Source organism: Pseudogymnoascus destructans, assembly GCF_001641265.1.
Source record: "Pseudogymnoascus destructans isolate 20631-21 unplaced genomic scaffold scaffold_1, whole genome shotgun sequence".
NCBI classification, from domain to species: Eukaryota; Fungi; Ascomycota; class Leotiomycetes; order Thelebolales; family Thelebolaceae; genus Pseudogymnoascus; species Pseudogymnoascus destructans.
This window is the reverse complement of record NW_020167520.1, coordinates 1,592,787-1,619,877: the sequence shown is the minus strand read 5'-3', so window position 1 is coordinate 1,619,877 and position 27,091 is coordinate 1,592,787. Positions and strand designations below refer to the sequence as shown.

Sequence of the window (27,091 nt, the reverse complement as noted above, 5' to 3'; positions counted from 1 at the left end):
TCGTCCGTGGGGTAGTTCTGTCCCCCATATAAACATCACCAACTTCATATATATACCTACGCCGGCACAGCGCCTGTCTCTGGCAAAAGAGCGACTGCCGGAAATAGAGGTAATGCCTTGATAAGAACCCACCCGCCAGAACCCTCTCGCAGGTCACCTCCCAACAGCCCACCATGTCCGAAGGGCCAACCTCCCGCCCCCCCCCAATCCCCCCGTCTCCTTCCGTACGTCCCCCACCCCGCACCCCCAGTACCCCCACAGCTAACCCCTCTCCCCAGCAACCCACAACTCCCCCCGCGTCTGGTTCCTGACCTCCTGCCTCTCCCCCCTCTCCGTGCGCCTCATCCGCCTCCTCCTCGCCCACGGCGACTATGTCGCCGCCGGCCTCCCCCCAACCGAACTCTCCGACCCCGCCCGCTCAGCCGCCTTCCGCGCCTTGATCAACGAATGCAAGTCCCCCCGGCGCACGACGCAAGGCTGGGCCCACCGCATCCGCGGCATCAAATGTGATGGGCGGTTTGTCTCGAGCGCGCAGGCCGCGTTGGCGGAGGCTGTTGAGACGTTTGGGCGCGTTGATATTCTGCTTTGTAACTCGAGCGAGGCGGTGGTGGGGTCGGTAGAGGAGCTGGGGGCGAGCGATGCGACGAGAGATTTGTGTAGGAGGCAGTTTGAGACTGTGTTCTTTGCGCATGTCAATTTTGTTAAGGCTGCGCTGCCGATGATGAGGGCGAAGCGGAATGGACATGTGCTGGTCCTGACGGGGGTGGGGGGGCATATCGCGACGCCGGGAATGGCGTTGCATTCCGCGGCGCAGTGGGCGCTGGAGGGCTTTTGCGATTCCGTGACGTACGAAGTCGCGCCGTTTAACATCAAGGTCACGATTGTGCAGCCGAATATGGAGGTTGGGGTGCTGAGTAACAAGGTGGTATTCGCGCCGCAGCTGCCGCAGTATGATAGTGGGCAGAATCCGGCGCCGGGGCCGAGGGATATCCTGTGTAATGTCGTCGGGTATCACCCGGAGGAGGAGCTGGATGAGAGTGGGGAGCGGAGGGAGGAGGGGATTCAGAGTCGGTATCCGGAGTTGTCGACGGAGTCGGCGGATCGGTTGGTGCTGGAGACGGTACATGCGTTGACGGCGATTGGGGGGCATGAGAACCCGCCCGCGAGGCATATCGTGGGGAATGAGGGGGTGCAGAATGTGAAGGATAAGTTGAAGACTGTGAGTGAGGAGCTGGAGGATTTTATTGAGGCGAGTTTGAGTGCTGATGGGGCGTATGAGCGGACTGAAGCCCCGAGAGGGGAGAGTGTTGAAAAGGCGTCATAGCCATTGGCGGAGTGGAAACGTTTTTGGAAATCGTATATATACTTCGATATACTGCAAATAGCCAGCCGAGGGAGAGCCAGTATATAAACCCGATATTCGAGCCAATTATGCAAATCCTGCGCCACTCCATCTACGCTCCATGAACTCCTTAACCCCAAGACAAAAAAGCAACCCCCCAGCTCTTCAATCCTTGGCCCCAACCCCAAACTCGCCACTATCATAACACTCCCCAATCCTCACCCCTCTCTGCTCAGCAATCAACCCAATCAACCCCTGCCCAACATCTCGGATCTCATTATACGCATGCAGACGCTTGATATGCGCCTTCACCGTTGCTGCAGCGGCTGGGTTCCTTTTTTTCCGTTAGCTACTGCACTGCCAACTCTATATATCACTGGAATCTGTGGGGTGGAGGTGGGTGGGGGGCGTACTTTAACTTCCCCCTCGCATCCGCAAGCTTCGCTTCCATAGCCTCCACTTCATCGGCCAACTCCTTATTTCGTGCCTTAATCGCCTCCTACTTCATTAGCACCTTCCCAACCCCCAACCCAATCCAGTACAAAGGACTCACAATCTGCTTCGCCCTCTTCTCCTCCGCCTTGGCTTCTTCGCTCAGCTGCTCCTCCGGCTCTGGGGTTGTGGATGGATGGTCCGCAGAGGTGGGGTCGGAGGAGGCGGAACGCTTTCTGGATGCCCCGAGCGCGATGGTTGTCGGGGGCGGGGAGGGGCGGACTGAGGAGGCGGATGGTGAGATGGGTGAGGTGTCTGCATCTGAGTCGGTGATTGTGCGGGGTGGTGGCATGGTGTTGGTTGTGAGGGGGTGCGTGATGGAGGTGTGCGGTTGGGATGTTGACGAGAGGTTATCAATGATGGGTGATAATTTGGCTTCGCACGAATTTGCCACGAGTAACGATGGGTGTGGAATTTGGTGTTCTTGAATAGAGAACATGTATGTGGAGAGGTTGGGGTGGGAATAAAGGTGATATTGTCTATATGCACAGAATGGTAGCAGTTGCAGTAAACGGGGTCAAAAGGTTTCTCTTCTCGGGCGCAGGATATCTATCCACGCCACCACATCTAGGGCAGAGCAATACCGCTCAAAACTCAGCATCCCTAACGAATACCTTCAGCCCATATATCCCCCCAAGGCCAAGTTACCCCAACCCTTCTACCCCCCCCCAAATCCCCCTCCCCTACCAAACCGAGAAAACCAAGCACCCCCCAAACTTTTCATCCCCCGCGCGTCTCCCAGATCAGTAAAACGACTCCACCATCGTATCCTTAAGACTCGTATTAATACTCCCCGGCGCCATCCCCTCTCCCAACCTAAACACGCTCTCCACCACACTCAGCTCCGTCGCCGTGGTATCCAACCCCGTCACCGCAAGCCAATCATTCACCACCATCCCCGCGCCCACCACACTGCTTCCCCTATTAATGGACCCCGCCACCAACGGCACCTGGAGCAGACTACTCAGCTCATCCTGGTCCTGGATACTGGTCTTCGGATGCACGAGTCCACCTTGGTTGGATAACGACATATACGAGCCGACTAACACATTATCCGCGATCGTCTGGCGGAACACCTCAACCCCCAGGACATCAGCGATGATCTCCTCTGTCTCTCTCTCGATGTCGGGGTGCACCAAAGCGACGTGGTCGTTGGACACGATGACGTTGCCCAAAGCGGAGAGACGCTCCTCGATGCGTTGGATTTTTACAGAGTCGGGGATGCTGTTGCGCAGGTGCTGCAGCTCTTGGTCCGTCGTGCTGGTGGGGACGAGGAGGCCTTTGCGGTTTCCGGCGGTGAGACGCCCGATGATGCGTGTGCCGGCGATGGTGCAGTGGCAGATGGGGATGACGTCTTGGAGCTCGGCTTCGAAGATGCTGTGGGGGGTGTGTTAGTTGTGTTTGTGACTTGTGGCTTTGTGGGGTTTCTGGAGATGCTGGATTGCAGTTTGAATGCTTTGAGAGGCAAGGCAAAATATTGGTGGGGAGGCAAATGTAGCGGGAAGTTTGAAGGCTTACCTGTAGAAGTTCTCGCTCGCGCCAACGGCAACAAGAGCATATGAGTTTGTGAGCGTGGAGAAGACTCCGACCCTATGATCCCGTTAGCAGCTATCCCCCCATCGTATGCGCAGCTGTCTCTGTGCGTCGAGTGGGTGAGTTCTTCGATCGCTCGACCATCATGGCGGGGTACCTACTCATTCGAGTTCTCGAACTGCGCGCGGACAGCCATAGTCGATGGTAGATTCTGTAGCTGCTGGTCTAGTATATTGTCTATTCTTGTCTATGTTCTATCCGAACAGTCGTGTCAAACTTCAGTTCGCGACGTATTCGTGGTCGTGGTCGTGGTCGTGGTAGGGGTCGTGGTCGTTGATTTTGTGTGATTGTTGGTATGAGCGACGATAGTGCGATACTTCAGTATAAGTTATGGCCCTTCTTTACTTTTTTCTGCCGCCGCTGCCACCCAAGATCGCCTAGGCTTTTGATTTCTGATAGCGAAGAATTGCGAGGGCGATGACGCTAGGCCGAGGAAGGTGAGGCGGGGATGACTAACAGTTCTGGAAAGCTAACGAGAATCTTTTGTGACTCTACGGCGCTGATGCAACATGACGAATTATGATGGCGAAAAGGATCCAGGCGGGATTGGGAATGTACGTATGGGAAATAGTAAGCTTTGTTTGAAATTCTAATGATATACGGGGATATGGGAAGAGTCACAGCCTTGCAGCGAATTTTAAAAGCCGGCCAAAGTCGTCACTACTCATTCACTCAATCCCCGAAACTCACATTCGCGGCCGCCGCATAAATCAAACAATTGTAATTTTAAGTAATTGTAATTTTGTTTCCTTCATTCATTCTGTCCATCCGTCTGTCTGCTGTCTGTCTGTCTATCTGTCTGTCTGTCTTTCTTTCTTTCTGTCTGTCTTGTCCACCCTCCCTTCTCTCCAGATAGGGTATTAACAAACCAACCACCCTCTCATCCTATCCTATCCTAAATAACCCCACCGGTGCAAGCATATGCCACAAGACCAAGCTCCCAGCGCTGCCGTTGCAAGGTCAAAATCAATCCGTAGCAGTTTCTCATCCCCTCCCCCATGACCCGAAGCTTCCCTCTAAAAATGCACAAAACTCATCACCCACAAAAAAAACACAAACGAGAAAGCAAAAGTCATTCCAGCCCGAGCATGTTCAAATCCATCATGAGCCTGACCCCTAGCATGGCGCGCAAAACAACCAAAAACAAAACGAAAGTAGACGCTGAATGAGACAAACGATATCCCCGCGCCACATGCAAGACGAAATGAAGAAAAAAAAAAAAAAAACCCCCCCCCTATTTGAGAAGACTAAGATACAAGAGGCCGTCAACCTCTCTCTCCCGCAAACAATGGGAGGTAGACGAGACGGTTGGGTATGTATTATACAGATATACACTTATGTAGATAAACCGTGGTTGCGGTAGGGATATACACCAGCCCCTCCCTGTTGATACCCCGCGACTGCCCCAAGGGTGCCAGGTACGCCAGAACCTCCCGCAAAGCAAAGCTTAGCGCCTTGGACTCGGATGCGTCGGCGGATGATGCGGGCTCTGATGATGCTGCAGCGGACTATGCTGCGGCTGCTGGTGCTGGTGATGCATCTGATGCCCCTGGTGCTGCGGATGCTGCGGCGGCGGATACGGACTATACGGCCGCCTCGGCGCAACCTGTCTATACACACCCCCATACTGCTGCTGCTGTTGCTCGCCCAAATACGGCGGCAACTGCACAGGCGCCTCGTAAAACCTCTGGTGCTCGTGCGGCATATGATGCTGCTGCTGTGGCGCCTGCTGCTGCTGCGGTGGCGGTGGAGGCGGTGGTTGCTGGTACCTATGGTGTTGGCGCGGAACTTCATTGGGGATCGCGCGCGGGAGGATATTGCGCAGTCCCGAAGAGGAGCGCGATGTGCGGAGGGGGCTGTTTGAGGGCCCGTAGAAGGAGGCGGGGGGGTGTGGTTGGATGGGGGGTATTGCATTTGCAAGTTCCGCGGTGGAGGCGGGGGTGGTGGTTGATGAGGCGGGGCGGCCATCATGACGGGGCCGGGGTAGGGGCGCTGCTGCTGCTGCTGCTGCGGCACTTGTGGCGCGAGGGGCGGGAGGGCGTTGTGGCTGGGGCTGGGGTTGTTGATGAATGCTATGCTGAGCATTTGGGCTTGGGTTCTTGGGGTTGGTGGGACTTGCTGCGCTGGTGGGGCTTGCTGCGCTGGTGGGGCTTGTTGGAAGCTGGAGCGGCGGAGGGGTTGGGGTGGTGGTGGTGGGGGTGGTGAGTGGACTTTGGGTTCTAGGATTGACATCTCGATGGCATCGGCGAGGAGGAGTAACTTTGCCGTGTCTGGTGTCGGGAGTCGCTCGATAGGAGCAGCTTCCTCGACTGTTGGAGTAGCATCCTTCTTTTCGGGAGACTCTGAGCGCTGTAATTTCTCGGTGAGCTCCTTCTCGATAATCTGCGACGCGGCCAGAATATCCTCGATCATATCTCCCTGCAGATCCTTATCCCGCGCAATCGCATCGAACGTGGCCAATCCCGTCCTGCCCAAGCCAACCCTCAAGCTCATCCCAGCATCCATACGCCTCTCAAGTTCCTTCCACTTTCGCTCAGTCATGATTATATTCCAAGACTTGGATGTGGACTGTCCCTCGGGATATTCTTCATCGCGAATGAAGATGGGCGCAGGCGTGTTTTTCAGGACCTTTGTCCAGTCCGTGGAGGGTACAGCGTTATCGGGGTTGATGGAGCCAGGAACAGGAAGACCCATCCTCGGATGGAGAAGGTGTCTGTTGATAAGGTCCCCATCGTAGTCTTCGGCCCTACCTGAAATATCATATATGCCTCTGAACTGGTCAAGGTGAATATAGCCACTCGGTATTGGGCCTCTGTTGGTTTCTTTGATCTCCTCAGGATAGTTTCGGAGGCCAATCTCATCATTCGTAAACGTAATCCAGGGTCTGACAACAGCCCTGTTATTCGGCTCTTCCTTCTGAGCCCCCTTCTTGGACTCAGTTGGGACGCAAACGCCATACTCGTCAAACTGGTACTTATTTCTTTGTCGGCTCGGCGTTGTGATAATCAGAGGCGCTTCAGGAGCCACTTCTGCCTCTGAATCTTCTCCACCCTGCGTAGTAGCAGAAAGCATAGCAGGTGCGTGGCGCCGCGCGACCCGCCTTCCAAGCGGCTCATCGTCCGCAATACGCTTTTTGGCGCTCTTTCTTCCCCTCGGCACAGGTTTCTTGATCTCAAGTTCCACAGGCGTGGCTACCTCTTCTGCTTCATTTTCTTCCGCGCCCTCCAACACAGCTGATACATGGGCAGGATCCAGTGTCTCAATCTATTTTAGTTAGGAACGTCATAACGCCAAGGAAGTAGAGGAAGCATACCTCAGTAACAGTTGCAGCATCGTCGTCGTCACGAGCTGCCTGCTTCAAGACTTCCATAATAGCGCGCTTGCAAATCATCTCATACTTCTCCTGCAATTCCTTGACCTCCAGCTATATGGAATTAGTGATCTGACCACGCGTAACTTACGCCAAAACTTACATTATGCTGCTGCCACGTGCTGGCCACATTGGCCTCAAACCGCCTCTCCAACAAATCACGCTTCAACCGGTCCTTCCGCTCATTCTGCGCCAACACCTTGGTATGGCGCGCGTCGAGACCCTTCATTACATTCTCATAATACGGCGTCTTCTTGTGGCGCTCCGGATCCTCTTCCAATTCCTCTAGTGCACGATCAAGCAGCGCCTGCTCGGCTCTTATGATGATCTTGCGGAGGTCTTTATATGATGACCTCAAATGTGCTTGCCTGTCGTAAACCGCTTGCACGACTGCATCATCAGAAGTCTTTCTCTTTCCCGGTGCACCCTTTTTCTTTGATGCAGCTTTCTTGGAAAGCGCTGCTACCATTGCCTTGGCTTTGATAGCCCCGTTTGGCCAGCGACCCCGGCCTCTGGGTTTAAGAGGAGTGCCGGCGTCGGATTGAATGCCGTCAGCTTCACCGTTGACGGCATCCAATACTTCTTCAGTAGCGACAACAGATATAATGGTATCGTAATCCTGGGTAGCCGCATGTGCTTTGGTTGATGTAGATCTGGTTCTAGCACCAGCTCTCGTAGTTACACCCAGAGCACCTCCATCTCTCTCAAGGCGCTCATGAGGCTCAATAGAAGCCATGAGCTCATTGCTCGACGTTAAGTTCTCTTGCTTCCTAGCACGTGATGAAGTCCTAGCAACCTGAATTTCCCGTTCAGATTGAGACGACTCCTTGTGCAGCGAAGCAGCCGGCGTAACGTGACCATTAGTGATTTCCTCGGCCCCCTCATGATTAGCGACCTCCGAATTCGAATGTCTACGCCCTCTATTCCTAGTCGAAATCCTCATCGGCGGAACCTGCGACAGCGAGCGTGACTTTTTGCGCGGTGGCTGGTTACCGTCAAAATCCTCATCCCCGTCACCCGTAACCGAATCCCCGGGACCCCCAGGCTCCCCACTCATCTCAGCAGCCTTGCGCTTGCTCGAGCGCGTGGCGAGGGGCTTGGGGAGATCAGATACCTTTGGTTTCGGCGGAGGCGGCGCGTAGTCCGGCCTGTGCAGATTTTTGGGCGGGCGGCCTCTGCGCTTGGGAGCGTTTGCTGGGGGGGCCGCCGGGAAGGCCGAGGGCGCGGCGGCGGCGGCGTGTGAATTAGTGGAAGGGTGAGAGAAGATGCTCAGGTTGCGGAGACTGGGGACGGGGAGTTTGACGATCAGACGCGGGCGTGATGATGTCGAGGTGTTTGGCCCGTGACCTGCACGAGAGCCGCCTTCATCGCCATTTCTGGACATTCTGCGAGCGGGTCCAGCAATGTGATGATTTCGCACCGGGGTTGGACGTGACCCTCAAAGGTGAGAGTCACGGGGGGAATGATTGGAATGGCGGCCAGTGATGGAAAAGCCAGGTTAGAGTTGATATTAAGAAGGACGGATGGATTGTTGTTGGTAAATGGTGGATGATGATGGGAGGGAGGCGTGTGATGGATGCACGGTTGAAGGGGGGTGTACGGTAGAAGTAATTAGAGATTTGACGACTCCTCAAGAACTCCGTTGACGAGACAATAGAAGCCGACAATTGGCCTTCTCGTTGCAATCATCGGCAATAGCTTGATAATTATAGGAAAGAAGTCTTGTTGATTGTTAGAAACGTGACCATGAATACGTGTGAAAAGTGGCTATTGAGACAATTGAAAGAAAGCTGGTCCTCAATCCCAAGCCAAGGTTTCCCACTTAGCGAGATTTTTGGGTTTATTTGCGGGGTTTGATTGGTCGGTTGCAGTCCGCCCGGATTTTTATTTATTTTCTACATCGACAGTGGTCTACAGTGGGATAATTGATGATGGAGGATAGAAGAATGATAATAATTAACTCATGAAGCACTCCAGTACTGTTGGAACAATTAAATCGACGGCAACCGTGTCTTGTTCCGCGAGCGTATGTATTGATCATAAGTAACTTACTCTTATGGGCTTATTCTAATCTTGGCAGAGGGCTTAACGCCACATGCGAAGACCCCTGTTTCTAAGGAGAGAGAGAGAGACAATAGTAGATAATAGTAGATAATAGTAGATAATAGTAGATAATAGTAGATAATAGTAGACAATAGTAGACAATAGTAGACAATAGTAGACAATAGTAGATAATAGTAGAGAATCGTAGACAATAGTAGACAATAGTAGATAATAGTAGAGAATAGTAGATAATAGTAGAGAATCGTAGACAATAGTAGATAATAGTAGAGAATAGTAGATAATAGTAGAGAATCGTAGACAATAGTAGATAATAGTAGAGAATAGTAGATAATAGTAGAGAATCGTAGACAATAGTAGACAATAGTACACAATAGTAGACAATAGTAGACAATAGTAGATCCTGTATCTCAATAGCATCCTCAGTACACTACAATAAACAAATAAATCATCCCAACTCCCTGACGCGCGGTAAGACGGCGGCTGGTTCTCGCCAGCGAGGTGGCTAGCGGGCCAATGAATCGTTACAGATTATAGAAGATCACCTCAACCCAGCTCATCGGGGCGGAGGGATATTATCATTGTTGTAGGAGAATTGGATTGTTCTTTGTAGACTGTATCTGTATAGTATAACTAGTAGGTTTGTAGCTGAACTGGTTGCTGGCTCAATAATTGTCTTGTCCGACGGAGTGAAGACGCGTTAAGAGGCCATGGATCTCAATGGGCCAGTATCGGTATGACTTTATGTGTATAGTATAGGCAATACTGTACGCAAAAACCTGGCCTGAAAACTGGGCGCACAGAAGGGCTTTAGTCGTGTGTGCATTGGAATACACAATCATTTAGAATAACACCATGCGGTATGGCCTACGAGTCTGTTGATGTATACAATACACCGACTGTCACGACTGTGCACAATCACATGAAACAACCAATCAAGAGTGATTCTTAGGTGGAAACATTCACTATAACATTCACTACAAAACAAGCCACGATGCATCACAGTATAGCCAGTTATATACTAATCGCTCCTCCTTCCCCTCCACCTCCCCCCCCCAATCACTCCTCCTTCCCCTCCACCTCCCCCCCCAATCACTCCTCCTTCCCCTCCACCTCCCCCCCCAATCACTCCTCCTTCCCCTCCACCTCCCCCCCCCAATCACTCCTCCTTCCCCTCCACCTCCCCCCCCCAATCACTCCTCCTTCCCCTCCACCTTCGCCCCCCCATCACTCCTCCTTCCCTTCCACCTTCCCCCCCCCACCCCTCCCATACCCATCCCCCCTCCCCTCCCCACCCCTCCCATACCCAACCCCCCTCCCCACCCCCCACAACTTCCACAACACCCACCCAAACCCCAGCAACACCACCACCGCCGTCCCCAGCTCTATCTCACTATTAAATCTCGTACTCAGAACCGGCACACTGACTTCCTTATACCCCTCCTCCCCTTTCTCCCTTCCAAGGTGATAAAACAGCGTCTTATCCCCAAACAGTCCATCATGCCCCAAATTCACCCTATCAAACGGATTCCCCTCCAACTTACTCTCTTCATCCGCTTCACACGCCCAGAATAGCACCGGGGAGGGGAGGGAGGTGGAACTATACCCCGACCCGCTCGGCAGCAGGTATCTGAGATGTAACGGGATTTCCGCAGTCCAAGACTCCTCACTAGGAGGCGGAGGGGCAAGCTCAATCAGCAGCGAGGACCCCCAGAGTGCCATCGTGTATTCCGGCGCCTCCAAATCGACCGGGATCGTGACATGTCGAAGCGCAGTAAGATTCTTCGACGCCATGAAGAGGGCATCGCGGAACTGGTATTTATCCGGAAACACACTCCTCGGCAGCATCAAATGGGCGTTCAACCTACACCCCTCCCTGTTTTTCGGGGGCTCACTGTTGCTAACCGACAGCTGCAATGTAGGATGCAGGCCAGTCGGTTCAATGAACGAGCTACTGAATTTCGCAGCGTGCTTATGGTGTCGGCTGGGGAACTGAAACATGGTAGGTGCGGGCTTCTCTGATTCCCCGAGCACGGTGAGGAAGCCGGACATGTTGAGGTCGTCGGGCCGGATTGGCTTTTCGTTGGAGAGAATGCCGAGCTCGACGCGGTCGGTGTGGTCTATCTTTGATACCGCGACGGAGGTCCAGGTTCGGGGGGACCAGGAGGTGGTGATTGTTGCGGTGTTGCTGGAGGAACTGAAGTCGAGATCAATAGAGGCGGCTGTGACGCCTTCGTCGATGCGGGTCCGGCAGGTTGTGCTGGCGCAGATGCGCTTGAAGTAGGATTGTAGGGCGGATGCGCCGCCGGCGGGAGAGAGGGCGGATTCGCGGAGGTAGTATTCATATACGCCTCTGTGTTTGGGGTTTTTGGATGGGAGGGAGGTGAATGATATCTGGAACTCTTAGCAATGGATCCCGGGCGGTGGGGGTGGAGGGAAGGAAGAGGGGGGAGGCTACTTCGGGGGTCTGGCAGAGCGATTTGTCTTGTAAGTAAAAGAGCGTATCTATGAGGCCACATAATAAACCACTGAATCTTGCAGACTATCAGCTACATGAACATGGTATAAAATCCTAGCTGACAACATACTCCTGGCCCTCCTTCCCAACCTCGGTCTTGGGGGTGTAATAAACATGCAGCCCTGGCGACAGCTGAGAATTGAACGGTGGTATCGACTCGTATGACGCCGGCGTTACATATCGAATATGCAGTTCTTTCGTTTGGCTAAGAGCTACTCGCAGGTCCTGCGGGAGTTCGTCAAGGGATAGAGTTATATGATCTTCCCTTGCGGCTTTGAGGCCAGAGACTGATAAGGTGTTGGTGTGGATGCCGATTGACTTTGGATCAATCCCATCCTGCGGCTCATGGACGAAGGTGATTCTCTGACGCATCCTGTATATTCGAGTATATCGCACCGTCGATCCTGGTTTCGTTGCTCGTACCTCGCGATTGCGAGAATTCGCTCCAGTAATTGTTGGAATTCCCGACACCTTGCTGTCCCGAGTGAGGTTGCTTGAAGATCGCAAGGCTGCGCTCTGAGCTGTTCTGACCGAGAGGCCGAGGTAGCCTTATGAGCTCCGACCAATCACAGGCCACACAACCTCGTCGACCAATACCTCGAGTACGTATGCCAACCACCAAGTATCTGAAATCTGTCGTCTCCTTTGACTCTCATATCTCTCTATATCAACATCAGTAGCACGAACGAACTTCATGCCCGCATATTAAAGTTTGTCCCCGTGGCTATTTCTCAAACTCCGTCACTGGCAGAACCTCTCACTACACTATCACATCTCCCCAAAATGCACCTTCTCACCCCCCTCCTCCTCGCCCTCCTCACCCTCTCAGATCCCACCACCGCCGCCCGCAAATCCGGCACCAGCGTCCTCCTCTCGCAAGTCAAATCCCTAACCCTCCGCTCCTCAGCCTCCACCGCGCACCGCCGGGTCCCCGCAATCCCACAACTAAAATGCGCCGGCGGCAACGGCTGCAGACACTACAGCATCGACGTGATGCGCTGCAAGAACGCGGGGAGCGACTACGACGATGAGAACATCCAGTGGACGTGCACGGCTGATTTGCCGGAGGAATTTAAGTTGGGGAGCACGGATGTGATATGTGAGGGCTACGACAGTCCGGAGGATCCCAGGGTGTTGAAGGGGAGTTGTGGTGTCGAGTATCGGTTGTTGTTGACGAAGAGGGGGGAGGAAGTGTACGGGAGTGGTGGACATAATGTTTTTTCCGGCCAGGACGGTGACGTGAGTGGGTTCGCGCAGTTTGTGTTCTGGGCCATCTTCCTGGGCGTCGCGGCGTGGATTCTGTATTCGATTTGGCAGGACTGGCGTACCACGCGGGTGCTACCGAGGAGGGAGCCTAGACGAGATGGGTTCTGGGGAGGCGGATGGGGCGGTGGTGGTGGTGGGGGGGGGGGAGGGGGAGGAGACTATCCGACCGATCCACCGCCGCCTTATCCAGGAACGGGAAAGTCGTCACCGGGGCAAGGAGGATGGAGGCCGGGGTTCTGGAGCGGTGCTGCGGGTGGAGCGGCGGCGGGGTATATGGCTGGGAGTAGAGGGAATAGGCAGCAAGAGAACAGGGGGGTTGGGGGGTGGTTTGGAGGGGATAGGCAGCAGGAGCCTCGAGGGGGAGGGGGGTGGATGGGGGGTGGTGGCAATGGTTATAATTATGGGGGACCTAGCCGGTCGAGTTCTGGGGGTTCGTCCAGTTCCGGTGCTCGGCATGAGAGTACGGGGTTTGGATCGACATCTCGGAGATAGATGGTGTATTAGTATATAGACAGTGAGCACAGGCATTTCACCTCGAGAGTTAAAAAGATATCAGCAATGTAGCCGTCTTAATTGTATATCTACTTCTATGACGAGCAGTCTGATACCCAACGCTTAGGGAAGCCACTCTCATTGTAGCAGCGAGGCTATCCTACGCAGGCGGCATAGGAAACCAAGCCATTATCCATCGTGCCGAGGAAAAACTAATGTACAATTATGCGGCGAATTGACAATAGCTGCAGGAAGCCATTGCCAACACCCAGAAACGTCCGAAACACATCATACAATCCTGCACCCCCGACCACCATACAAGCCCCTCAGAAGATTGATTTCTCGAATTCTGCCACGGACATACAAAGATCAAATGGAAATTTGGCGTGTGCCAGTAAGGGTGACTGTGCAATCACATGTGCACCGTCATGACGTCCATCTTATCGAATGCCTTGGAGCAATTGGGGCATTTCCTCATCCGGTTCGCTAGGCGGTTTTCAACACAGTGGTTGCAGAATAGATGGCCGCACGTCTTCAAGACCGTATTCTTGAAATTATTGCGACAAATAGTACATAATGCGAGCATCTGGAGAATACGTTAGCAAAGTCCAATATATCAGCGACTAATAAACTTACTCTCAACATTTCTTCTTCGCCTGATTGATTGCTTAAGCTCTTTGCCTTCCAAGTCTCCTTCTCCTTTTCGGATTGCTCAAATCGAGCACGAACTTGTTCTAGCTCTGTCTCGACAGACTGAGCCCGTTGCTTGGTGGTGGATAGGGCGGTGTCTTTGGACCTCAACATGTTGGTAAGTTCTGATACCTGTGCCCTCAAATTCTCCAGCTTGGAAGCTGACTCTGAGCTGGTCAACTGGAGCTTCTTATGATCTAACACAGTAGAATTGTACAATTGTCGGGCATCGCTCAGTTGCTTTTCTAGCCCGGCGACAATAGTTCTGTTTGAAGATTCGACATCCTTCAGCTGCGTGATAATTTCCGAGCTCTTCGAGTTCTGTGCTCTAAGGGCCCTGACTTCGCCTATTCTGGTGTCCATATCCTTGCGAGCGGCGAAGTACTTTTGGTCGGCCTTCGATTTTTCGGCAATAAGAATGGAAACCTTTTCTTCCAGGGCTGCGAAGTCCATTACCTTCTTCGAGGCTGTCGCGACTGCACGTTTGTATGCTTTCTCCATAGCTGGCAATTCATTGTTGACCGACGAAAAGCTCTGTTCCAGCGTAACATACTTTCGTTGAAGCTCGGCGAGATCCAATCCTTCAATTTCCGGCTTAGGAGTGGTCTCACAAGAACCTTCCACTAATGATTTCAGCCTTTGAACTTCAGATTCTAAGCTCGTTACGCGATCTTCCTTCGCACTGACGAGTTCTTTCATCTGGCCTATGGCGGTTCGCTCCTGGTCCTGGTTCGCCTTTCTCATCGTTTGGTCAGCCAACAGTTCGTCTCTGGTAGATCGTACACGTGCTAAATCGGAATCCAAGCGTTGCAATTGGCTCTCGAGTTCTTCCTTGACAGTTTCCGCTTCGTTCTGAAGTTGTGTCCTGTACGTCGTGCGTTCCGCCTGGAGCTTTTCTGCCTCTTCCCTCAACTGGATATTGGTAGCCTCCAGGTGATTGATGCGCTTAATGACCTCCTCATGCTGACTCTTGAAGTTCTTGAACAGCTCGGTCCGGGCGTAGTCGTCCTCGGTGAGATTGGCCAGTCTAGCGTTCGCGGCAGTAAGCTGCTCTGTTATCGACTTATTCTCGGTGAACAATTCCTCCAGTTGTTGCTTTTGCTTATCAGAAACAGCAACGGCCTCCTTCAAAGCTACTTGGGATGCCTCAACCTTCGCCTCGGTATCTTTTGAGCCGTTGGCAACTTGAGCGCGAGTATCGAATCCGTTCTCGACACTACCAATCCCGCTACCAGCACTGTTGCCGGTTCCAGCAATCGCTTGCTGCTCTAACTTTGCGACAGTTAAGCTCTTGGAGCGTTCCAGTTTCCTTTCCAGCTTAAGGGCACGGAGTGAGGCGCTTTCCAGTCGTTCCTTCGCTTGCTCATTTTCTACGCGCATCCGATCATACTTGACCATTTCGTCTTTATGCGAGGCGAGAAGCTTATTTAGCTTTTGCTGTAGATCCTGGACTTCATCTGTTCGCTTTTCCGGGGATGTATCAAGGTTAGCCATTATGTTGGCAACCATCTCCTTGATTTGTTTCGCTTTCGAGGCTAAGTGATCCGAAAACACCACGCTATTCTCAAAGTTCGTAGCGGTGGGAAATGGGGCTGGAAACGCGTCAGTATAGTCTTCCTTGTAGTCTGGCGCAAACAACGTACCATCTACAGTGAAAGTGCTTGGCGCAGAATTCTTCGTCAAAAGCCTGACTTCGTCCAGCAGTTGGCTCCACCAAGCATCAACAACCCGTAGGTGGTCATCGTGATCAACAGAGCGCTTGCGAACATCCTTTAATTCTGACTCGAGTAGTGCCTTCTCGCGTTTGTATTCTGTCATCTGCCGTAAAATTGCATCTTTCTGATACCTCTGTAATCCATGTTAGACAAGTCCTACGCAACCCATATGTGCACAACTGTGTATAGAACGATGGTAGTATGAAATGATATGGTCGAATGGTCTGGGATGTGGAGCGAGGATCGGTATGTGAGGTCGACAACAGTTTGTGACAACTGGGACATTAGACTAGGCCATCGACATGTGTGTATCATCTAGTCTTGCGACCTCTATCGCACAGTGACACTTGGCACGTGTGGTGGACCAAGCTAACAGAGGGATCGTGTGCAGAGGAAAGATTGACGGAACTCACCTCCAGGTCATCTTTCCATGGCATGTCGGCGTCGACAGATACCTTGCTGCCGCCATTCATGGCTTGTCGCTTCGTAGGCGGAGCAAGGTCGTCGACGCTTTGGCCAGCTGCTCTCTTCCTGTCCTCCATCTTGATGATGGTTGCAGGAAGGGGGCCGATGGTTGGAGCGGCCACCTTCATCAGAAGCAAGGCAGCACAAGAATCGCGCGTCGCGATGAACAGTGTTTAAGAGCAAGACCTAGCTCATTGTCGTCAGGAGAGAGAAGTTTGTTGTAAGTTTGTTGTATGTTGTCGCGGGATGTGGTGGCAATGTGGTGTTGAAGGGGGAGCAGGATTGTTCAAAAGATCGAAGGTCGGATCCTAGCGTTGTAGAGACCAAAAGTGCACTAGCTCCAAATCTGTCGCTTAGTCCCACTTTTCAGACGCCTAGACTCGATAACAAAGATAGATAACTAGCCTTGTAAACTAAAATGCGCTTTCCTGACTCGCAGCGAACATCCAACGACAACTGCGCCTCTGAAGGGATTCTCAGCACTTTGGCCAACAACCTACCCGGCCTTTCTCATGGATGGGAACGTCTGAGCCATGAGTTCCCTTTTGAAGAAGAAAGGAGCCGCGAGCTTCAAGCCACGCGCTCCAGCGCGAAGACCTGGGGTTACTGCACCATCAGCCTCACCATCGATCCCACCTGTCGAAAAGCAAGCGCAAGCCGCAGCGCCTCCGTCTGCTAATAATGTTCCCATCCCGTCGGTCGAGGTGGAATGGCCAGCTGCACCCGAAGTTCAATCAGCACCCTCTGTGGAGAAACCAGTAGCGCGACAAGATTCTGCAGTCATACCTCCGCCTCCAAAAGATTCGGCGGCACCACCAGCCACTTCGGCCAGGCAAGACTTTGCAGTCATACCTCCTCCTACAAAAGAAGTAGTGCAGCCGCCAATAACTGCGACCCCATTGGAACAAGAGGCTGCGGTGTCGGTGCCGTCAAGTACTCGTCGAAGACTGAGCCAAGTCCCAATCCCCCCACAATCCCAGGAAACGGTGCCAATCTCAAAACCCACGACACGCCCCCCTTCGATACCATCAACAATAGCCGCTGAAACGACTCCAGTTGCTGCTTCGAGTGAGGAGGGACGCCTTGGAAAGGTGACGGAAAGACCGGCAATAATAAGCACACCTCAAGACACTGCTACAATACGTCCGCCTGTTTCACAACCAACCCAGCAACATATTGATCGCGAGGATGTCGAGAGGAGTGATACTGTTACAATTAGCACTCAAGATGAGTCTATGGACTTATCTGCCTTGGGTGCAGGTGAAACAGGCCACCCATCCCAACTTATCCCAGTGGTGCCTCTGAATCTAGATGGAACTTCCGGCGTCCCAACTCCCGTGCAGCCTCCTAAGGCAAAGCCGAGGGCTAGGAAACGGAAATTGGATGATGCCAACATTGATATTCGGCGTAGCATTGAAGTTCAAGTCCACGCAACCAAGACACCGCGCACAAGCGCGCCCAGGAAACCTAGGAAGCCCAGGGAACCCAGGGCTGCCACTTCTAGCACCCCAAAACCCAGAACGCGGAAAAAGCGCGCGGAGACCCCCGAGGATGCGGAAGATCAGGAAATTGACCACTCAACAATCAAGATGGCAGATCTTTGCAAGGATCTCAAGATTGGCAAGAAGTTTAGCAAGCACGATGAAATAAAGCAGAGGGATATAGACAGGAAAGCGAAGGCGAAACTGCGGAGAGAGAATCCCGAGCTTGTTGGAGCCTCCGACGATGAAAGGCCCTCGGCAACAACGCGATCGGCGAACGAGACACCCCTTCAAACCACAAGCGTAGGCCCTCGCATGAGATTGGTGGATGGGCAGATTGTTATCGACGAAAGCTCTTTGAACCTCGATCGCCACAAATTAGCTGCAGCAAACGCTGGAGTCATGGAAATCATCGAAGAAAACGAGTTCACGCGGATCACCACGTCTGGCACGTTCATGAAACGCGAGAAGAACATATTCTGGGACCTCGAGGCCGAAGAAAAGTTCTACGTCGGCCTGCGCATGTTCGGAACCGATTTCGAGATGATTTCCAAGATGTTTCCTGATCGAAATAGGCGCCAAATCAAGCTCAAGTTCAACAAAGAGGAGCGGCTTTACCCTAGCAAGATTAATAGCGCGTTACTGGGAGAGAAGGTACCGATCAACTTCGACGAATACAAGTCTCATACCGGCCTGGAGTACGAGGATGTGGCGGTCATCAATGCCGAGCGAGAGGAGATCGAGGCGGAGCAGAACGCCGAAGAGGCGCGCGTGGAAGCCGAGCTTGCGGAAGCGACGAGGCAGAAGAAGGCTGCTATTCACGCTACTCGTGGGCCGGAAAGAAAAGAGAATGATAGATTTGGAGGGGGCAGCAATGCCGCGAAATCGAAAAATAAGGGCAAGAAGAAGAATAAGGCGAGTGCTTTCGGGGGTGGGGAAGATGTGGAGTATCTGGGGGATATCTGAAAGGCTTGTCCATGGACTTGACGGAAGGCTAGTGCAGCATCCAAGCCAAGGAACATATGATTGGTCTGTAGAAGGCAGGTTATGCCATTAGACATTCCATTTGAGATTATTGTCTGGAAGGAACCTAAGCAGGCCTCGGGAAGCATTTTTGATTTGCTTCCCGAGGCCTGCAGAATATATAGAGAAAACCGAAACAATTCAATTATGTGGATCAGTAGCACCTTATTGGAATATCACAATCTAGATCGTGGTGTTCGACCTGGTGGGCTTGGCGCCAACCGAATCGGACGTGTAAACACTGGCCTCCTGCCGCTTTCGAGTTCTATAAAGGGGTATCTTGCCCCCTTGACTGTATCTCTCCATGGCCCCTCTCCTTCCCAACATTCTCGCACCCACTGCGCTCATCGTGCGAAGTATGGCCTCTCCGCACCCTCACCACTACGTGGCCCTGCTAGGCGAGTATATCTAGTATTATAAGCCATCAAGTCGCTCGCGATCCCTTGTCGTGTAAACCTACAGTATCTCTCGGACAGGATGACTTCCTAAGGACTTGGCTCTCCTTTCGTTTCTTTTGTCTTGTCCCCGCTCGATTCTAGCAGCTTCACCACTCCCTCATGCCTGTGGTATGCGGCTATCCACAGAGGCGTTTCACCCCGATGGTTCTCAGAGTCTATGTCGACGCTACCGGTAGCGAGCAGCAGCTTCACCACTCCCGCTGCCCGTTCTCTGCGGCTATCCACAGCGGTGTCTCATCGTCAATGTTCCTAGAGTTTACGTTAACGGCAGCTGTGGCGAGTAACAGCTTTAATACCGCCTCTTTCCCGATCATTGCGGCGTACGCCAGCGGCGGCGCACCATTGGTGTCTATGGCGTTCGCGTTGACGCCAACTGTGGCAAGCAGCAGTTTCACCACCGCCTCGTGCCCGAAGGCTACGGCCCACATCAGCGGTGTTTGACCGAAAGAGTCCTTGGAATCTGGGCGGTGTCCTTTTTTTAATAAGGCTGTCATCGCTTTCTCCAGTCCAAAATATTCTGCAAGGTGTGCCCCTCTCACTCCCCTTGCCACCTTTGACTGTAGCCAGGATATTCCCTATAAGTCATCATCGTCGCTTGACTAGAGGCGGATACAGCGTCGTCACTCTGAAGAAGATCCAGAATTGACTCTTCTACTTCTGTCGAACCTGCGCAAGCGTAATGGGCCCAATTCTGGGCCGCATAGTCGTAAAGTGGATTTAAACTTTAAAGCGTTCCTCGAATTCGTAATCCGTGGCACAGAAACCACTCTCAATGGTACTAAATAACTGGTAGGTAACGCAAGTTTTCACGATATCCTCCCGCGCATTATGGAAGCAAGAAAGCCAGGTCAGCTCAAAGTATTCTTGTGTCGTATAATGGACAAATCGGATTATCCCACTCTCTTCATCAATAGTCACCAAGCCAGCACATACTGAAACAACATCTTCGATGTCGGGAAGATTCTCCTCATCAAGGCTAGACTGGCCTATATCGACTGCAAGGGCATGCTGAAGCTCCAAGGTTGTCAGGGGTCTCTTAGAGCAAGTGATCCAGCCGAGAGCTTGTTTAGCAAGGTCTTGAGAGTCGGCAATCTGACCCTCAATTCTCCCATTGCTTCCTTATACGCATAATCATACGCTTCGGATCCTGTCGGAGGCTTTTCTAAGGCCGCTTTGATAGCCTTAGGCGACGTCTTTCTGATCAATGACTCGAGGTGAAGTGTAATGATGTACGGTTACGCTCGCGCTACATCCCACTGAGCCAAAAAGACTACAGTATTCCGGCTCGCCCGGAATACGCGTAACACGCTTTATATACCACATGTACTGTAACGGCGGCACCCGTTACAGCTGCTCTGATCTAGCTTGGGTATTCATTTCAAATGAAGGAGAGCCCTTTACCTACCTATGAGTCCTAGGAATGTATTTAATAGTATGATATTCGACGAGATCCGACCCCGAAACCCGTCTATGTCCTTCTAGTCCCAAGTGAGTCTTTACCTTTGGGGACCTCCCGTTTGAGCCTTTGGCGTCCGGATCCAACTCCTGATACTTATCAAGTGCAATTTTTAGCTCTTCTAGAAGATGATGACATCCCTGCACTGTCCCATGTAGCTCAGTTTTCTGCTGGCCGGGAACAGTAAGTGCCCTGGAACCAACAGACAACTGCAATAACTCACTCAGTAGCGATCGCCTTGAATCGCTCTGGACTATCAAATAATTCGTTGGCGGATCTTGTTTGCAAGGCTGACTACGGCGATGATATCGCCCAGGCTGAAGCCAAAGCTCATGGCTAATTTGAACACGGCGGCGTTATTGGCTCATAGAAAAGAAAGTCAGATAGCACAAGGAAATTGAAAATGTAGTTGATGAACAAGTTTCGTTGTAACAGCCCTTGGCCGTATTTTGGAGTTCAATTCAAAGTGCCTTCGCTCTAACAATCAGCCAATGTTATATGTGTTATCCTTCCATATATTTAGCAAATAATATTATCATCAACTTCCATCAACTCCTATGAGGCTTCCCTTCCCGATATAGTTACTCCACACTGCCCCACCATATAACCTTTCCCCCGCCTCGCCCCAGCGGCCGCATGAATTTTCAGCCTTCCCCCATTTTCCCGATCCCATCCCCCATCCCTCCTTCACCACCCCCCAATCCCACCCATTGCCTCACACACACAATGGGCAAAAACAAGCGCCAACGCCTCGCGGGCGGCCCAGCCAAAAAATACAAACCCCCCGCCAAGCCCACCCCCAAGCACCTCAAAGCCGGCTCCAAAGGCCCAGCCACCACCGCCGCCGCCGCGCCGGCGAAGAAAGTAGTCCCGCACAAGAAGCAGGCGCCTATAATCCCCTTTTCCCCTGCTGATCGCATACTCCTCATCGGGGACGGGGATTTATCCTTCGCCGCTTCCCTAGTGAGCTCGCACGGATGCGGACACGTCGTCGCGACGGTGCAGGAGAGGAATAGGAAGGAGCTGGAGGAGAAGTACCCACATGTTGGGGCGAATGTAGAAGCACTGGAGGAGAAGGAGCAGAAGGTTGTGTATAATGTTGATGCGGGGAGGATGGGGGTTTGGGATCGGGAGGGGAAGTGTGGGGGGGGAGGAAGAGGGGGGGATGGATAGGGTGATTTTTAATTTTCCGCATGTGGGGGGGAAGAGTACGGATGTGAATCGGCAGGTTAGGTATAACCAAGGTACGGGGGGTGGAGATGAGGGTAGTATGAGTGCTAACGGATGGACGCAGAACTCTTGGTTAATTTCTTTAAACGCGCTATACCGTCGCTGGCGCCGGGGGGGAGTATCATCGTCACCCTCTTCGAGGGAATGCCATACACGCTATGGAATATTAGGGATTTAGCACGACACAGCGGGTTCGCGGTGGAGCGGTCATTCAAGTTCCAGGCTTCGGCGTATCCAGGGTACCACCACGCGCGTACGACTGGGGTTGTAAAGACGGGGGCGGGAGAGGTGAGTGAGACGGGGTGGAAGGGGGAGGAGAGGCCGGCGAGGAGTTACGTGTTTGTGAAGAAGGACGAGGTTGCACCTGTAGTTTCTAAGAGGAAGAGAGGGGCTGATGACAGCGACGAGGGGGAAAAGGAGGCTGTGGAAGGGCTGTCGGAATTGGAAGAGCTGGAAGAGGAGGATGTTGCGGCGGATCACAGTGAAAGGGAGGAGGTGGACAGTGGGAGTGAGGGAGAAGGGGAAAATGAAGATTAATATCTTGCTTGGTATCTATGCTCTACTTTCCAACGCCTTATTACGCCTAGACCCCGTTCTGCGGCGCCCGTTTTCCCCAGGCCGCGAACCAGTACGTGGCGGGATACACAGCGTCGCCTTGGGCCAGCTATCCAACCAAAAATCAATTCACTCCATTTGGCGCACCGGGCGCATTCCCGTTCTGCGCCGCCGCGGAAAGAGGGAGCAGCGCTACACCCAGATCGCCGTCGGGGTGGAGGGCGTAAGCCGGCGCCTCCATGAGATTCCCGTCGAAGAGCACTAGGTTCTGGATGGGCTGTTGCTGCTGCCCGAGCACATTGATTACATCCTGCGCTACCTGGCCGCCTAGGATAGCTGTTACGGGGGCGACCTCCCCGCCTAGGTTCCGCAGGAAACTGCGCAGGACCTCGGCGCGCAGGGTCTCTGTCGGGAGGCCGAGGGCTCGGTGTTTTGATGTCGCTAGGGTAGTGAAGGCGGCGATGTCGGCGTGGTTGCTTGGGAAGCGGCCGTCGTAGATTTGTTGGAATTCCCAGAGGGCGCGGAAGCACGATAGGATTGGGGTGACGGCCTTTAGACGGCGGCGGCTTTTTGCATAATCTTGGGGTAGAGGCGCGGTGTCGCTGGCTAGGAACCAGGTTGAATAGACTTCGCGCTTGGTGACCATCTCTATGAGCTTTCCGCCTTCCTTTTTGGTTTTCGCGTCGATGACTGAGCGTGTCCGTGTCTCTGGCTGTAATAGTGTTTCTCTATTGCCCTTCTCACGCTCGATAACGTAGTCATGTTGTATGAGGTCGGCAAAGATGAAGCCGTAGAGCCCTTGCACGCCTGCCGCGTAGAAAGGCTTGTTGTTCACTCGCGTTGCTGTATTGATGAGGTTGAGGGTATCCGGGAGAAGGTCTGTCGCAATCACTATATCGTAACTCTGAAAGTATCCAGGCCCTTTGATGCTGATATCATCCGTGTCGACTATGATACTGACTCTCGGGTTGAGGTTCCGGACCTGTGGTGCCGCCGCTTCAGCCCTGTTTTTCCCAACATCAGTCTCCGAAACAAAGAACTGTGCGCCCAAATCCCTCTCCGTGAGTATGCTGTGATCGATTATCGTCAGGGAATTGATGCCTGCCAGTACGAGGTTCTTTGCGATTTCATTCGCGAGTGCTCGCATGCTAATGAGGAGAACGTTGGCATTGCGGATCTTCTCTTGGGCCTTGACGCCCCAGAGCCTGATCTGACGGTCGTACAGGGCAATCTCGTCTGGTGCGCGTTAGATTCTGAAATGACAGGCAACACGCACAGTGTTGGATTTGGGAAGAAGCTCACCGGCAGTAATCCCAGTCTCCGGGGCTGCATTAGTTGTGGTCTCATTCTGGAGGCTTGGCCCTCCATCCTCTGTGTTTGCTGCCATGGCGGGCAGGGAACGGTACTGTAGTCTAACGGCGACGAGGCTGAGTTTGGAGAATAACTTGCAGGACCGGGTCTGTTCTGGCAGTGTTGTTGTTCTGGAAACTGCCTATTTTCAGCCTTAACTTACAAGAGCACAGCACCAGTGTGACGGTATAGGATCGACAAAAAGCGCAATTAAAGCTTGAGAAGGACAGAGGAAATTTGTAGATGCTTTGATCTCTTTGTGACAAGGCAATATTAAGTGGTATAACAAGCATCGAGTCAATAATGAAGCAATATACCCTGATGTCTGCGGAGGGTGCATTTTGCTTGGTCGCACGTACTTACAGCACTGTAATTGGTCAGACTGCCGCATTCACGGGTTCCGGGGCTCCTTCCCCCACCAACCCCTACCACCCAACTACCGCCAAGCTACCGCCACTACCACCCCCTCTATACCTCTATACTCGTACAGTGCATCTTGTACTCCTACACTTGCTCCTCTATTCTCCATAAACTCAATAAATGAAACCGTAACTGCAACTTCTCTACTGCTCATTCACTCACTCACTCACCGCTGCGAAGACGAAGACACTCTTACTCCTCGGTGCTCTGCCCTATCTGATATAGCTACCCATCTCGCACCTACAACAGACAGTAATCGTGCATGCGCCTGCCCTTTGTTGTCACCGCCACCTGCCCTTGTTCCTAGGCTTCATATCTGATGGCAAGTGACCTCAATCCCGGAACCTCGACTTGTACGAAATGGCCCAGAGATAGCTAACTATATACTGTAGTCGAACGGCTCGGACTCTCCAGAACCCGATCTCGAAGAGACAACTCGCTTTCTACAGGATAGACTGGGTGACGACGCCTCCTTGTACGACATAAGCCCCTCGGGCGAATTATTCAGAGCTATAAGCCGCTTCAACAGCCGCACCGCACGACTGGCACAAGTGTTGGGTGAACTTGACAGAACCGCAGAAGAGGCAGAGGCCACGAGGCTGCGGGTAGAACAGCTCCGACGAAGCATGTCGTCAAATAACCTCCGCGACCGGGTGAGGCGGCAGCGTGCGAGGGTAGTAGCAAACCGCTTGGGCTCGACCGGCGGTGCGCCTGGAATCGATGTAGCGCCCCCAGGCTATTCTCCAAGCGCTTCGGCGGTGCCACCTCAAGGATCCGCTCCTCCACCTCGACCACGCATGACTGAGAGTGGCCGCCTTTTAGAAGTACACCGCTCTTTGACAGAAGGGAGGCGGCGTAGCCCAACATTAGCCAGCCTTGAAGAGATGTACCAAAGTGGACAACAGCTACAGCAAGCGATGTCCCAGTCGCGCAGTCGATTCGAAGCCCCAATGCTTGAACAACTACTTGGCCCAGCGCAAGAACAGGGTGAAGAGAATAATCGGGCTTTTAAGCGGAGAAGGCTAGGTTCGCCGGTTTCAGAGTCACGCATCCCCGCAGTCAACTATGGGTATTATGGACAAGTCGAGCCCGGAAAACTCAACATGGAGATTGAGTTCTGTGATGGGGGCACATTTTCAGAGGGTTCGGAACGAGACAGCATCATATACGGCGCAGCAAACGTCCTGAAAACGGACAACTCAGTGTACTCCACCAAAAGCAATCGCTGCAATCTAGTGCTCAAGCATGAGGGCGACAGGCCCTTCTGCCTCAAAGAGATCATCATCAAGGCCCCGCCGCGGGGTTACACAGCGCCAGTCCAAGAAGGCATGGTATTCATCTCCATGGATTCCGACGAGCTCCTCACCCGCACCACCAAATACCAAATCCAATACCTCCCAACCCCCCACCGCCGCAACGGCCGAGGCAACCCCGTAGCCACCGCCCCCGTCATCTCCATCCGCCACAACGACGACGGCTCCACCACCGCCACCCGCCAATCCCCCACCGTCTACTCCGACGGGACCCCCTACTCCCGCCCCGCCGCCCAGATCCCCACCGACTTCACCGACCCCGCCTGCACCCCGCCCTTCCGCGTCACCACCTCTTGCAGCTCCGACACCGAGTCCGACGCCGGCTCGTCGACCTCCTCGCGGCGCTATCAGCGCGCCAACCGCAACCGCGCGCGCGAACGCCGCCGCGAGGAGCGCGAGCGCATGGGCCACGCGCTGATGGAATATGGGGAGACTACCTCGGAGGACTCTGAGGAGGAACCACCCGGGCCTATCGAGCTCGATTGGACGGACGAGGTTGGCGACTGGGGCGCCGCGCCGCCGTGGTCGCGGTCGCGCTCGGGATCGTGGGGCGCGAGGCGCAGTCAGCCGTCTGTGGTGTCGCTGGGGCTGGAGAATGCGATTGAGGCTGCTGATGAGGCGACGGAGGAGGCGGTGAAGGCAGTTGATGGGAGGGGGAGCGGGCAGGGGCTGATGGCGCCGCATGCGAGGTTTTTTATTGAGAGGGATAAGAGTCGGTGTCGGTTGGTGTTTGAGCCGGAGGTTAGTGGGAGGTATATTTTGTTGAAGATGTGGAGTCCGGAGGTGGGGGCGAATGGGAATATTGATATTCAGAGTATTGTTGTGAAGGGGTGGTGTGGGGGGAGGTGGTTCCCGAAGGTTACTTTGAGGTAGGGAGGGGGTAGGGGATGGGGATATGGAGAGAGAGAGGGTATAGTATCCAGGTGGGAGTGAAGACCAGATGGTCGAGTGGTGTATAGTGGCAGCAAGTGCGATGAATTTCGAATCATGGCTTTAAGACGAGATGTGGAAACGACCAGCCATGACAATCGATGGGCAGTATATGAAATTACCGCAGACTCAGCTACTTCACATAGCACAGTCTCACACAATATCACTACTCATATGCACAATCACATCTTCAAAACTCAAAGCGAACTGAGATCTGCATGCTGTCCCATTTTCCACATGGTCCCTCTCTGAAATGGACACTTCACTTCGTAGGTAGGTCGGTTCGCTTGCCCTCTAATATACAGAGTAGGTAGGTAGGCCAGATATCCCCCTCTGTTCCTCCGCCGTTCATTCGGCTATGCACAACTACCTCCCGCCCCGTTTCCTAGCCCGTACCACCTCTCGCTGTCCAGCTCTTCCAGTTCCAAATGGCGCTAAGTCTTAGAAAGCCTCCATACCCATTCTAGAGAGCGAGAGCAAGGCAGAATGTCCTGGATCTTGGCTCTGAAGTAACAAAAAAACAAAAATCCGCCGGGGGGGTATGTGAAAGCAGCAGGTGTGTGGTGTGGTGTAGGTAGGCAGGCATCCGGTGTCTCTGATGCCCTATGCGCATGACTCGTGGCGCTGGTGCTGGGGTAGTAAACAAAGAAAAGCCAAAAAAATAGTAAGAAGAACGCATTAAGACAAGAAGAACAAAATAAAGAATATTGGCGCGGAGGTGCGTGTCATTCGTGAATGTGAAAAAGGGATGTGGTGTTTTGTAAAAAATCCGTTTGGAATCAGGTTGGTTTCGTAATACAGGTCTGGGGAATCAAAAGGAAAAGGACTGCATTATTTTGAAGGAAAAGGTGACGGGAAACATGAAGGGCTT

The 27,091-nt window shown here is 53.1% G+C and overlaps 12 protein-coding genes across 12 annotated transcripts; 6 read left to right on the top strand and 6 right to left on the bottom strand.

Moving 5' to 3' along the window:
* Positions 1–173: 173 nt before the first annotated feature.
* VC83_00401 (uncharacterized protein) lies at positions 174–1,324 on the top strand (the record flags this gene model as incomplete). The annotated part of the gene is made up of 2 exons (XM_024464095.1): positions 174–228; positions 279–1,324. The coding sequence occupies 2 exons, from the start codon at positions 174–176 to the stop codon at positions 1,322–1,324; spliced, it is 1,101 nt and encodes a 366-aa protein (XP_024328724.1).
* Positions 1,325–1,684: 360 nt separating this feature from the next.
* VC83_00400 (uncharacterized protein) lies at positions 1,685–2,483 on the bottom strand. The gene has a single exon (XM_024464094.1). It carries the CDS (start codon positions 2,271–2,273, stop codon positions 1,842–1,844), a length of 432 nt encoding a protein of 143 aa, XP_024328725.1. The 5' UTR covers positions 2,274–2,483; the 3' UTR covers positions 1,685–1,841.
* Positions 2,484–2,514: 31 nt separating this feature from the next.
* Positions 2,515–3,965, bottom strand: TIF6 (Eukaryotic translation initiation factor 6). Its single transcript, XM_024464093.1, has 3 exons — positions 3,529–3,965; positions 3,353–3,424; positions 2,515–3,211 (listed from the first exon to the last, which is right to left on the bottom strand). The coding sequence occupies exons 1-3, from the start codon at positions 3,561–3,563 to the stop codon at positions 2,578–2,580; spliced, it is 741 nt and encodes a 246-aa protein (XP_024328494.1). The 5' UTR covers positions 3,564–3,965; the 3' UTR covers positions 2,515–2,577.
* A 909-nt stretch (positions 3,966–4,874) lies between these two features.
* VC83_00398 (uncharacterized protein) lies at positions 4,875–8,554 on the bottom strand (the record flags this gene model as incomplete). The annotated part of the gene is made up of 4 exons (XM_024464092.1): positions 6,901–8,554; positions 6,741–6,851; positions 5,217–6,691; positions 4,875–5,196 (listed from the first exon to the last, which is right to left on the bottom strand). The coding sequence occupies exons 1-4, from the start codon at positions 8,179–8,181 to the stop codon at positions 4,875–4,877; spliced, it is 3,189 nt and encodes a 1,062-aa protein (XP_024328495.1). The 5' UTR covers positions 8,182–8,554.
* Positions 8,555–10,085: 1,531 nt separating this feature from the next.
* Positions 10,086–12,754, bottom strand: PBN1 (protease B nonderepressible form; the record flags this gene model as incomplete). The annotated part of the gene is made up of 3 exons (XM_024464091.1): positions 11,447–12,754; positions 11,317–11,392; positions 10,086–11,252 (listed from the first exon to the last, which is right to left on the bottom strand). The coding sequence occupies exons 1-3, from the start codon at positions 11,746–11,748 to the stop codon at positions 10,086–10,088; spliced, it is 1,545 nt and encodes a 514-aa protein (XP_024328492.1). The 5' UTR covers positions 11,749–12,754.
* Positions 12,160–13,134, top strand: VC83_00396 (uncharacterized protein; the record flags this gene model as incomplete). Its single annotated transcript, XM_024464090.1, has 1 exon — positions 12,160–13,134. One exon carries the CDS (start codon positions 12,160–12,162, stop codon positions 13,132–13,134), a length of 975 nt encoding a protein of 324 aa, XP_024328493.1.
* Positions 13,025–16,409, bottom strand: BRE1 (E3 ubiquitin-protein ligase bre1). The gene is made up of 4 exons (XM_024464089.1): positions 15,953–16,409; positions 15,468–15,672; positions 13,771–15,416; positions 13,025–13,720 (listed from the first exon to the last, which is right to left on the bottom strand). Exons 1-4 carry the CDS (start codon positions 16,130–16,132, stop codon positions 13,547–13,549), a joined length of 2,205 nt encoding a protein of 734 aa, XP_024328490.1. The 5' UTR covers positions 16,133–16,409; the 3' UTR covers positions 13,025–13,546.
* Positions 16,410–16,537: 128 nt separating this feature from the next.
* On the top strand, positions 16,538–18,451 carry BDP1 (Transcription factor TFIIIB component B; the record flags this gene model as incomplete). Its single annotated transcript, XM_024464088.1, has 1 exon — positions 16,538–18,451. One exon carries the CDS (start codon positions 16,538–16,540, stop codon positions 18,449–18,451), a length of 1,914 nt encoding a protein of 637 aa, XP_024328491.1.
* A 614-nt stretch (positions 18,452–19,065) lies between these two features.
* On the top strand, positions 19,066–19,407 carry VC83_00393 (uncharacterized protein; the record flags this gene model as incomplete). Its single annotated transcript, XM_024464087.1, has 1 exon — positions 19,066–19,407. One exon carries the CDS (start codon positions 19,066–19,068, stop codon positions 19,405–19,407), a length of 342 nt encoding a protein of 113 aa, XP_024328488.1.
* Positions 19,408–21,088: 1,681 nt separating this feature from the next.
* VC83_00392 (uncharacterized protein) lies at positions 21,089–22,189 on the top strand (the record flags this gene model as incomplete). Its single annotated transcript, XM_024464086.1, has 2 exons — positions 21,089–21,666; positions 21,717–22,189. Exons 1-2 carry the CDS (start codon positions 21,519–21,521, stop codon positions 22,187–22,189), a joined length of 621 nt encoding a protein of 206 aa, XP_024328489.1. The 5' UTR covers positions 21,089–21,518.
* VC83_00391 (uncharacterized protein) lies at positions 21,644–23,878 on the bottom strand. Its single transcript, XM_024464085.1, has 2 exons — positions 23,510–23,878; positions 21,644–23,443 (listed from the first exon to the last, which is right to left on the bottom strand). The coding sequence occupies exons 1-2, from the start codon at positions 23,592–23,594 to the stop codon at positions 22,332–22,334; spliced, it is 1,197 nt and encodes a 398-aa protein (XP_024328486.1). The 5' UTR covers positions 23,595–23,878; the 3' UTR covers positions 21,644–22,331.
* Positions 23,879–23,951: 73 nt separating this feature from the next.
* On the top strand, positions 23,952–26,163 carry VC83_00390 (uncharacterized protein; the record flags this gene model as incomplete). Its single annotated transcript, XM_024464084.1, has 2 exons — positions 23,952–24,299; positions 24,370–26,163. The coding sequence occupies exons 1-2, from the start codon at positions 24,297–24,299 to the stop codon at positions 26,161–26,163; spliced, it is 1,797 nt and encodes a 598-aa protein (XP_024328487.1). The 5' UTR covers positions 23,952–24,296.
* Between the last annotated feature and the right edge of the window lie 928 nt (positions 26,164–27,091).